This window comes from Diospyros lotus, chromosome 8, assembly GCF_014633365.1.
Source record: "Diospyros lotus cultivar Yz01 chromosome 8, ASM1463336v1, whole genome shotgun sequence".
In the NCBI taxonomy this organism is placed as follows: domain Eukaryota; kingdom Viridiplantae; phylum Streptophyta; class Magnoliopsida; order Ericales; family Ebenaceae; genus Diospyros; species Diospyros lotus.
Genome location: NC_068345.1, coordinates 21,499,054 through 21,510,654, shown reverse-complemented (window position 1 = coordinate 21,510,654; position 11,601 = coordinate 21,499,054). Strand labels below are relative to the sequence as shown.

Sequence of the window (11,601 nt, the reverse complement as noted above, 5' to 3'; positions counted from 1 at the left end):
ATATCTTGGGCGTCCGATATCCAAATCAAGTGATTCAAAAGCCCACATTTATCTAATATTCATTATCTACAATTCTTGTGAAGAGGCCAAAGCCCAGAACGTACGTTAACCTATCCGAAATCGGCTGAGAAGTGGCAGTAACCTAGGGTTTCATCCTTAAGCTCTACTTAAGCACCTTAAGTGGCCGATTTTGAGAGGATTCTTTGGAAGACGTCAACAGCAGCCAGCTTTCCTTCTCTCCATTGTTATTTTCAAGATGGAAGGCTAAGGATTCTGTAATCGGTTGCAATACCAGCCTTATTCCCTGTTTGAGTCTTTGGTTTTAATGGAAATCATTTTTTAGTTTTAACTTTATTGTTCTCTTGTTTCTGTTCTCTCTTAAATCTGTGTATGTGTTGATGCTAGTTGGATGAATGCATGCATTGTCTTTGTTTGAGAATCCAAGGTTTTTGTGCTCGGTTGAGGCTTTAACTAGAAGCAAGAACAATCAGTCTCGAATCTGTGCAATAAGGGGAATCAAAACTGATAGATTGAACTAAGAGGTTTCTGAAATCTTTTTATTGGTTTTCTTTCCAATCTTTGGCGGTTGTTAAAGGATTTTTCTGATTTTCGATTTGAGGATTAGAACTAAACAATTTGTTTATTGAGAAGGCGATGAAAACTGGGATAAAAGGTTGGTTTGCAACTGATTGCATCTTGATTCATTGTGTTCTTGCATATCTTGTTTTCTGTTTTTTATCAAAAACTTCCCCCCCCCCCCCCGTTTAGCCGTGTTTTGACAAATCCGTTAGAGGTTCGTTGGGAGACGACTTTGGGTTGCACCCTTACTGCAAATCAAAATTCTTATTCATCTAATCTATTGGTGTTCGACAGCCCCGATCAACCGCCGAATCCCAAAAATATCAGAATCAAGCTGAAGGCTTAGAGGATCGAGTTAGGGAGGCTGAGAGAGCCAAGAAGGAGGTCGAGGATGAGTTGTATCGTCAAAAGCAGGTGCTCGACTTGGCCTATTCCCAAGCCACCTCGAAGCTAAATAAAGCGTTGGCCAATTTTGCAGCGTTGCGAGGCGAACTAGAGCGGGCTCGGCTGGAGGTTGAGCAGCTGAAAAATGATGTCGTGGTCTGGGTTGCGATGGAGCGCTCAGAGGTCAAGCCTAACGTCTACAGCACATTCCTTTTTACTTTATGGAAAGCGCATCCAGGCCTTGACTTTTCATTTTTTGGCCAGGAAGCGGTGGAGGCGGTAAAGAAATATCTAGCTGATGCTGCGAACTCCGGAGCTGACGTGCCCACACCCGAGCCTGACCAGGCCGTGGTCGATCTTTTTGCTGAGGACGCCATCAACCCAGCTTTCAAAGGCACGGCGACCCCAAGCTAAGATCCTCCAGGCCCTTAGACCATTTTTTTTTTGTTTTTTGTACTCGAACCGTGGGAGTAATACATTCCTTTCGTCGGAATGACTTTCTATTTCTTCATGTTATTTGCTGCGAATTTTTTAAAAAACACAACATAGAAATAAGCTTAGGTTCAGTTAACTCAAGTATACCTTTAACTTGAAAATAAGAAAATTTTGAGAACGAGCAATTTTAAATAACATGTTAAGTAAGGCATTGTTAGCTCGAGCTATATGCTCAGTAGGTTACGATCACAGGATAAAATCCAAACTAACATGCAGTAGCATGATATTTGTTAAATTAGTTCAAAGTTTGCAGTCAAGTTATACGCCCAGGTGGGTCATGGTTTTTCCCCCAGCTAACGTATCATGACTTTTGAGGGCTTTGGTGAGGTCAAGATGAACACTCAGGCGGGTCGCAGTTCATGCATTTTGTCAAGATAACAAGATCCCGGCTAGTGAACCATGACCTTTTAGGGGTGGTGACTCATTTCAGCGCCAAACCATGACACTAAGGCCAAGATGCCTGGGCTTCGCTTTGCCAACCACGACCTAGGGTGAAGACTAAGATGATTGCTCAGATAAGCCACAAACCATGGCACGTTGGCCAAGTTGAATGGGCCCCAACTCGCAAACCATAGTCTTCTAACCTTTCAATTATTTAATTATTCGAAACATGGGTGTGAAAAGAAATTATCAGAGATAAAGGACACATTAACATGATTCGACCAGAATTTTGCTACTTGAATTAATGAAGCAAATATCAACAAAATTGAGGCATCGATTGACAATTGAGAATGCGGGAGAGGGAAAAGATGTTTGCTTATCGAAAATATGGTCTCAGATGTTCCGCGTTGATTTTGTAGCATCGGACTCGGACTTTCTGGTTGTACTATCTTGCCACTCGCTGTTGGTAGGTGGCCAATCTCAAGCGAGCTGTTTCTCTTGTTTCCTCGAGCAAATTGAGACTTGAGGTTAGTAGTCTGTCGTTGTCCTCTTGGTTGAAAGTAGCTATTCGCTGGCCTGTTACTTCATTTTCCGCTGGGATCATTGCTTCAGACCCATATACCATAGAAAAAGGGGTTTCTCCCGTGGTTGTGCGAGCTGTGGTGCGGTAAGCCTAGAGCACGGTTTGTAGTTCATCCGCCCAGGCTCCCTTTCTTGACTTTAACTTGGTCTTTAATAATTGCGTGATTATCTTGTTGACGGCTTCGACTTGACCATTGGTTTATGGGTGATCCACGGCTATGAAGCTTTTTCTGATCCCCAGAGACTCGCAAAATTGTACGAATTGATCGCTGGTAAATTGGGTCCCATTATCGGTGACTATTTGTTGAGGGACACCGAACCTGCAGATGATGTTATTCCACACAAAGTTTTCTACCTTCGTGGTGGATATCTGTGTGAGCTCCTTTGCCTCTGCCCACTTGGTGAAGTAGTCCACAGCCATGATGGCATGCTTACATCCACCGCGAGCTGTGGAAAGCGGCCCGATTAGGTCGATGCCCCATATGGCGAAAGGTTACGGGCTGCTCATTTGCTGAAGATAAGCGGGGGGAGCCCGTGGCACCTTTGCAAACCTCTAGCATGCATTGCACATCCTTGCCAGGTCCGTAGTGTCTCACTTCATGGTGGGCTAGTAAAAGCCCTAGCGGAATGCCTTCTGAGCCAAGGATACCCCCCAAGCGTGATTGCTGCAATGGCCGGCATGAATTTCATTGAGAATCGCTTGGAAATCAGGCTCATCGATGCATCTGAGTAACGGGATTGAGAACCCTCGCTTGTATAGCATATCATTGCAGATACAATATCGGACCGCCCGAGCTCTGAGGCATCGTGCCTCGAGTTTGTCGTTTGGCAACTGTCCCCCTTGCAAATAGTCTATGATCGGTTTCATCCATGAATCTGGCCTTAGCTCGACTGTCAATGTCTCAGTTCTTTTCTCTGTACTCGGTACTGCGAGGAAATCTATGGGGATGGTTCCTAATGAGTTAGTTTCTCCAACGGAAGCCAAACGAGCCAGGGCATCGGCATGAGAGTTCTGACTTCGCGGGACTTGATTCACCTCGCATTCATTGAAAAGGCGTAACAATTCCTGAGCTTTCTGGAGGTATGCTACCATCTTTAGGCCCCTTGCCTGATATTCCCCTTGAACTTGGCAGACCATGAGCTGGGAGTCGCTGAAAATTTTTAACCGCTCCGCCTTGACTTCTCTTGCTAGATGGAGGCCGGCTAGCAATGCTTCATATTCGGCTTCATTGTTGGTTGGTCCAAACCTGAACCTCAATGCGTAGGGGATTTTGTGTCCCTCTGGGCTTACTAGGAGTACGCCAGCTCCTGACCCATGCTCGTTAGAAGAGCCATCAACAAACAGCTCCCAGACTGGCGAGGTTAGGGGGGCTGGTTCTTCCGTCGGCCCTGTGAATTCTTCAACGAAGTCTGCTAGTATCTGACCCTTTATGGCCGTCCTTGGCTTGTATTGTATGTTGAATTGGACGAGCTCGATCACCCACTTGAGGAAGCGGTCGGATGAATCAGGCTTCTATAAAATTTGCTTCAGTGGGTGTTTGGTCAATACGCTAATCTGATGGGCTTGAAAATAGGGGCGGAGCTTTCGGGATGCGACCAGTAGGGAAAAAAATGAGCTTTTCCATGGGGAAATATCTTGTTTCGGCGTCAAGTAGCCTGTGGCTTACATAATATACCAGGTATTGAACTTGGTCTTCTTCCCGAATCAAGGCGGTGCTCACTGCGTACTCAAACACCCCCAGGTAGATAATCAGTTCCTCCCTTTCCTTCGGCTTTGACATGAGGGCAGCCCGCCCCATGTAGTCTTTCAGCTGCTGAAAGGAAGTCTCGCACTCTTCTGTCCATTCGAAGCTACTTGCTTTCTTCAAGATTTTAAAAAATGGGATGGATTTATCAGAGGATTTGGAAATGAACCTGCTAAGGGCCACGACTTGTCCCTTCAGGCTTTGCACTTCCTTAGTCTTGGTGGGCGATTGCATGTCAAGTAGGGCTTGGATCTTCTCGGGGTTGGCCTCGATTCCCCTTTCATTTACCATGAATCCCAAAAAATTTCCAGAGGCCACACCGAATGAGCATTTGAGTGGATTCAACTTCATCTGATGCTTCCTCAGAATCTGGAATGTTTCCCTCAGGTTGTTAACATGGTCGGCGACCTGCCTGGATTTTACCAGCATATCATCAACATAAACTTCCGTGGTCTTTCCAATTAGATCTCCGAATATCATGTTGACTAGTCGTTGGTATGTCGCCCCTGCATTCCTTAGTTCGAAGGGCATTACCTTGTAGCAGTATAGCCCTTAGTCCGTCATGAAAGAGGTATGCTCCTCTTCATCGGGGTTCATTGGGATCTGATTGTACCCTGAGTAGGCATCCATGAAGCTTAGAAGCTAGTGGCCGGCTGTTGCATCCACGAGCTGGTCAATTCTTGGTAGAGGGAAACTGTCTTTTGGGCAGGCTTTGTTTAGGTCAGTAAAGTCGATGCAAGTTCTCCACTTCCCGTTCTTCTTTTTTACTAGGACCGGGTTCGCTACCCATGTTGGATATTGAGCTTCCCGAATAAACCTACTGGCTAAGAGTTTATCCACTTCTTCCTTTAAGGCCGCATATCGTTCTGCTGTCATTGGCCTTCTTTTCTGACGAACCGGCTTATGGTTGGGGTTGACATTGAGCCGGTGTTGCATTATTGCTGGGTCTATTCCCACCATATCATCGTGGTTCCACGCGAATACGTCCAGATTGGTCTTAAGGAATTTGGTTAGTTGGGATTTTACTTCGGGGGAGAGGCGTCTGCCTACCTGGAGGCGTCTTTCAGTGTCTGAGCTGCTGACTATAACATCTTCCAGCTCGGTCGTCGGGCTAGCGGTTCGGTCGCAGTCCACATCGCGTGGGTCCAGGTCGTGGCTAACACCCTAGTTGGTGGAGACTAGGGCCTCCCCTTCGGAAACCATGTTTATCTTTTTTCCTTTGAGCCCTATTTTTAGTGCCTCCTCGTAGCAGCGTCTCGCCGAATGCTGCTCAACCTTTATATAACTAGTCCCCTATGGGGTCGGGAATTTGATGGCCAGAGCCTTGGTTGAGATAACTAGGTCCAAGTCGTTCATAGCAGGCCTCCCCATGACGACATTGTATGCGGAGGGATCATCAATGATGAGGAAATCCGCCATTGCTATGGCCTGGAGGTCTGATTCCCCAACTGTTAGCGGGAGCCTTATACACCCCTTTGGTATTACCGCATCGCCAGTGAATCCGTATAGTGGCTCTGGAGAGGATGTCAGCTAGTCCGACCTTAATCCCATTTGATCGAAACATCCTTTGTACATGACGTTCACCGAGCTACCTGTGTCGATCATGACCCTCCGTACTTCCATATTGCCAATCTAAGCTCGGATCACGAGGGCATCATTATGCGGCTAGTGTACGCCTTTGAAATCATCTTTAGTGAAAGAGACATATTTCGAATCTGCCTTGGCTTTCTTGGAGGGTCCTTCTTGGCTGTCGTCCTCTACAAGCAAAAAGTGGTTGGCTTCCCGAACATATCGCTCGTGTGACCTGTTGGAAGCCCCCGCGATGTGGGGCCCCCCATGTATAATGAAGATAGTTCTCATCGTAGGCGTTTGGTCCTGTTCGGGAGCTTAACCAGGGTTTTGTTGAGCCGGCTGTTTAGGCTGCTGGTCCCTAGGATGCACCACATAGTCATGCAGCCGACCTCTCTTGATCAGCTCCTCGATGGCGTCTTTCAACGCCCAGCACTCAGAGGTGGTATGTCCTACTTCGTTGTGGTAGGCGCAGAACTTGCTCTTGGTTCTCTACTTGTCGGGAGTCTTCAGGGGATTAGGCTTTCCGAAATCCTCCTTGTTACACTTCTGTGGCGAAGATCCTGTCTTGGGAGTCAGATAAGACACTATAATTTTCATACTAGCCCTAACGTGCTGGTCATTCGTTTCCCTATCCGAACCTTGCCTTTTTGGCCGCCTGGTCATTGGGGCTTCGTTCTCGACCTTCCTTGCGAGGGTCCTCATCAGCTCTCTTCTTGCTCTAACCGATGTGTTCCGCCACCTTCTTCCGGTCGCCCGGCTTTTTTAGGCCGAACGCTTCTTCCAACCGAACCTCCTTCACAGCTCGCTAGTAGAACTCGCCAAGATCTCTCACCGGAGATTTATAGATGCTTTCGTAGAGTTTCCCATCCTTTCGAAGCCCAACGGAGATCGCAGTCAAAATACTTTTGTCGGAGGGGCTCTTGACATTATTAACTTCGGGTCTGAACCTCTCTATGTAATCTTTTAAAGATTCGCCAAATCGCTGAAAAATGGTAGCGAGATGGCATGTAGGGCGAGCTATCTTTGGAGCGACCTGTACTGATCTATGAATTTCTGTTGGCATTCCTCCCAACTACAAATGCTGCGGGAGTAAAGTCTCCTTAGCCATGCCCGAGGGATATCTCCCAAGGTCACGGGGAAAGCTCAGCACTTGACCAATGAGCTGGAGGTTTGCAGGTCCATCTAGACATTGAAAGCGTCCAGGTGATCGAAGGGGTCGCTGTCCCCATTGTACTGAGGGATGCTAGGAACCTTAAATCTGCGGGGGAGGGGCTCCAGCTCTATTTCCCTGGAGAATGGGGTCTTTTTTTCATGGCTTTCCCTCTGGTCATGCACCCCATGTCTGGCCTCTAGCTGTTGAATTCTTAGCAGTAGTTCCCCCACCATGGGGTCCTGATTCGCCGACCGTCCGGTGGGGGGTTGCTCTTCCTGTGCGAAAATTGGTCCTGAGCGACGGCGATCTCGCGGGGAAGGCCGCCTCCTATCTTCATGGTCGGGGGAGCTGCGGTGGGTGCCATGGCCGCCGCTGATTCCCGCTAAGGAACTCCCATGTCATGGATTCCCAAGTCAGCAATTCCTTTCGTGGGCATATTCGTGGCGATTTCTGCAGGGGCTGGCTCCGGTCCTTTGTTTGGCGAGGTACATCCCAGGCTCCCCATCATAGCATTGCCGTTCTTCTGCCCTTCGAGAGTGTAGGTTGGAGGAGCGAACCGAGCCAACTCACCTCGTGTCCCTCCTACCTTATTTTTCTTCTGGAGAAGGCCCGCCACCTGGAGGTTGGGAGGCAGCCGCCTGTGTCTGCGCCGTCTGAACTTATGTCTAGACTAACACCTTCACTGCATTAGCGAGCTGCATGACAATGTTCTCTAATGTTTTCTGACATTGCTGCCTGATCGTGGCTGTCGAGCCGATCAGATTAATGTATGTATTAGGACTGGTTTGCAGCTAGGATGCTCCCCAGGTTGTCTCCCAACGAACTGTCAACGACTGTCAAAACAAGATTAAACGGGGGGGGGGGGGTTTGATGAAAACCGAACTCAAAAATGCTCAAGAATGAAACAAAGATGGATTCTCGACCAACTAAAACGTAATCCGCTACAAACCCTACCTCACCTTGGTAATCCCCGTCTCGCTTATGAAAATATTCTGTTTGGATTGATTATACTCTTCTACAACCGTAAAAGATTAAATCAAAATGAGCAATCGCTCATGCAATAATATGCCGTTTCTTTCTAATCAAAGCCTCAACTGAGTACGTCAATTAAACCTATCCAAAGATCATGCATGCATTCACACAACTGCGTAAAAGAAACATACATAAAATTATAGAAGGAAAAGAAATGAAATCATCAATAAGAACATGAAAATCGAGTTCCAAACCGGATTCGACTACATGACCGAGACTCAAACCAGGCAAGGGGTACAGGAATGTAGCAGATTACAAGCGAATTAGCCTTCCATAGAAGCGGTGAAAATCCTCCAAAATTGGCCACCCTAATGCCTCTTTGCTAGCTCTTATTTATAGGGTTTTGGAAAAGAAAAACCTAGGCTAAATGGGCTTAGGGATTATTTATTACATATGGCCCATAATTTAATTAATTAAAAAGGGCCCAATGGATTCTAAATTCGCCCATAACCCATAATAAAGTATGGGTGCCTCTTTCAAACTCGATGTCCATCCACCTTGTGAAGCCCACTTGCGCCTCTATCGAAATAGCTCAAATCTGCGGCCCGAATCTGCCGAATAAGAATAAAAAATAGTGTGAAGCCCAATAAAATAAAATAAACACAAGACAAATGAAATAACCTAAATAGAGTGCAATGAAGATGGAATAAGAGAGATAAATAATATAAAATATGGGCGCTATCAAATTCCCCCACACTTAGACTTTTGCACTCCTAGGCAAAACGATAACATTCACTCTTTCAAACAAAAAGGATGTGAATAATGCAAAATGAGAGGCACGACAAGTTTTATAGGAATTCAACACTCAAAGATCATCTTTCTTACACTTCCTAGACAAACAAGTAGCATGGCAATTTTACTTGGTAAGACGAGTCAAAATAAGCAGACCCTCATAGAATAAAATATGCTCTCAAGTTCCTCAAATGCTATTCCTCACTCCACTCAATCATAATTCCACTACCAGATATGCCCATCTTCTAAATCTCCACTCTCAATGCTTTTTTCATGCAAATCAAAAGGACTTTTATTCATGGCTCTGAAAAGGATAAGAGGATAATAATGAAAAGTAAAGTAAACCTTAGGAAGAAAGAAAACATTCAAGACAATCCAAGATCAATGAAGAACTATTAAGCAAGCAGAAAATAGAACTTTTTTTTTTTTGAATGGTGGGTGCGTTTTACGCTCTATCCCAACTTTTGTGAGTGCGTTTTACTCTCCATCTCACCTTGGCGAGTGCGTTTTACGCTCCATCTCATCTTGGCCTTTGGCCTTTCTATCTATTTTTCTTTTGATTCCAGAGGACTTGCTTAATATGTTGCCATAATCAAGGGATGCAATGAATGTTCTTCAACCTAAAGAAGGGAAAAGATCTTTTTTTTTTTTTTTTTTTTAAAAAAATTGCGAGTAAAATGAAAGAATGCCTTAATCATCTTTTCACATGTATGAGCACTGATAGCTTCAATAAAAGATTCAAAACAAGCTCTAGAGTGATACCCATAATTAGTGGATGCACGCATATCATAAGAAAGAACATGCATGAGCACAAATATCCTCACAAAGACTACCTCAATCAACCCACCAAGCCAAACTCATTTCTAATTTACTTGAAAGCCCAAAAAGATAAGATCGACTTTCTAAACATGCCAAATTCTTTCAAACTCAATTTGCCTCATTTTGCGAATTTATTTATTTATTTATTTATTTTTTATTTTTTTATTCTAAAACTCCCCCGCCCCCTCCACACTCAAACATTACATTGTCCTCAATGTAAGCATGCAGTAAGAATCATGTATAGGACAAGTAAGAAAAGTAAGGAGAGAGAAACAGCCTGGTGGTATCAGGTCGGGGGAAGGTCCAAGAGAGATAGCTCCTCCACTGTGTGTTCTGTAAAGCCCTCGTAGAAATGTTTAAGCCTCTGCCCATTAACTGTGAATTTCTTCGCAGTCGACTCGTCCATAATCTCAACTGCACCATAAGGAAAAACATGAGTAACCACAAAAGGACCAACCCATCTAGAACGCAACTTACTAGGCATCAGCTTTAGACGTGAATTGTAGAGGAGGACTTTATTGCCAACGTTGAACTCCTTCTTGGCAATCAATTTGTCGTGTGCAGCTTTGGTCTTTTCCTTGTAGATCCTAGAGTTCTCATATGCCGCTAACCTCAATTCCTCAAGCTCTTGCAATTGAAGCTTCCGCTTGGAACCAGCTTCTGTCATGTCCATGTTGCATTGCTTCACCGCTCAATAAGCCTTATGCTCGATCTCTACCGGCAGATGACATGCTTTTCCAAAGACCAGTCGATATAGGGACATGCCGATCGGAGTCTTGTAGGCCGTGCGGTAGTCCCAAAGTGCATCTTCCAACCTTTGGCTCTAGTCTTTCCTGTTGGGCTGGACTGTCTTCTCTAGAATGTGCTTGATCTCTCTGTTTGAAACCTCAACCTGCCCATTGGTCTGTGGATGGTAGGGCATCGCCACTTTATATAAAACTCCATACTTTCGGAGCATGGATTGCATCTTTCTGTTGCAGAAGTGGGATCCTTTATCACTGATGATGGCCCTGGGAATGCCAAACCTGCCGAAAATATGAGATCTAACAAAATCTGTAACCACAGAAGAATCATCAGTTCGGGTGGCTTTAGCTTCCACCCATTTCGAAACATAATCCACAGCCAAAAGAATGTACACAAAACCAAAAGAGACAGGAAAAGGACCCATGAAATCAATGCCCCATACATCAAATATCTCACAGAATAATAAAGGTTTCTAAGGCATTTCATTTCTGCGTGAAATTGAACCTGTGTGTTGGCAACGTGTACAGTTCTTACAGAATCCATATGCATCTCTAAAAAGGGATTACCAATATAACCTTGCGTCTAAGACCTTTCTAGCAGTACGTTGCGGACCAAAATGACCACCACATGCAAGAGTGTGACAAAAATGTAGGACAAATGCAAATTCATGATCAGGGACACACCTCCTAAGGACTTAGTCACTACACAAGCGCCACAAATATGGATCATCCCATACATAGTACTTAGCTTCACTTTTAAATTTATGTAATTGTGCTTTCTTAAAATGTGCAGGTAATTCAGAAGCAACTAGGAAATTTACCATGTCAGCATACCAAGGTTCAGTACCATGTAAGTGATAAAGCAACTCATCTGGAAAATTATCTCTGATAGGCGGATGATCCATGTCAAACGAGTCTAGAGAAGCAAGTATCCGGTTCAGGTGGTCGGCTACCGAGTTTTCAGCTCCACTTTTGTCTTTGATCTCAATATCAAATTCCTGGAGTAGCAGCATCCACTGGATAAGCCTAGGTTTTGCATCATGCTTCTACAGAAGGAACTTTAGGGCTGCATGATCAGAAAACACAATAACTTTAGATCCTAATAAGTATGATTGAAATTTATCTAAAGCAAAGATAATGTCTAAGAGCTCTTTTTCAGTCGTGGTGTAATTGGCTTGAGCACTATCCAGGGTACGTGAGGCGTAGGCAATGACATGCGACTTCTTATTCACCTGCTGAGAGAGAACGGCGCTTACTGCAAAGTTTGAAGCATCACACATGAGCTCAAAGGGCAACTCCCAGTTGGGTGGCTGGATGATCGGTGGAGAAGTCAATCGCCTTTTAAGTTCCTCGAAGGCTTGCTTGTATTGTTCATCAAACTTGA

At 45.0% G+C, this 11,601-nt stretch overlaps 2 protein-coding genes across 2 annotated transcripts; both read right to left on the bottom strand.

Moving 5' to 3' along the window:
• Nucleotides 1-3,040: 3,040 nt before the first annotated feature.
• LOC127808572 (uncharacterized) lies at nucleotides 3,041-4,646 on the bottom strand. The gene is made up of 2 exons (XM_052347142.1): nucleotides 4,098-4,646; nucleotides 3,041-3,934 (listed from the first exon to the last, which is right to left on the bottom strand). The coding sequence occupies exons 1-2, from the start codon at nucleotides 4,644-4,646 to the stop codon at nucleotides 3,041-3,043; spliced, it is 1,443 nt and encodes a 480-aa protein (XP_052203102.1).
• Nucleotides 4,647-9,760: 5,114 nt separating this feature from the next.
• On the bottom strand, nucleotides 9,761-10,147 carry LOC127808571 (uncharacterized). The gene has a single exon (XM_052347141.1). The coding sequence runs from the start codon at nucleotides 10,145-10,147 to the stop codon at nucleotides 9,761-9,763; it is 387 nt and encodes a 128-aa protein (XP_052203101.1).
• Nucleotides 10,148-11,601: the final 1,454 nt, after the last annotated feature.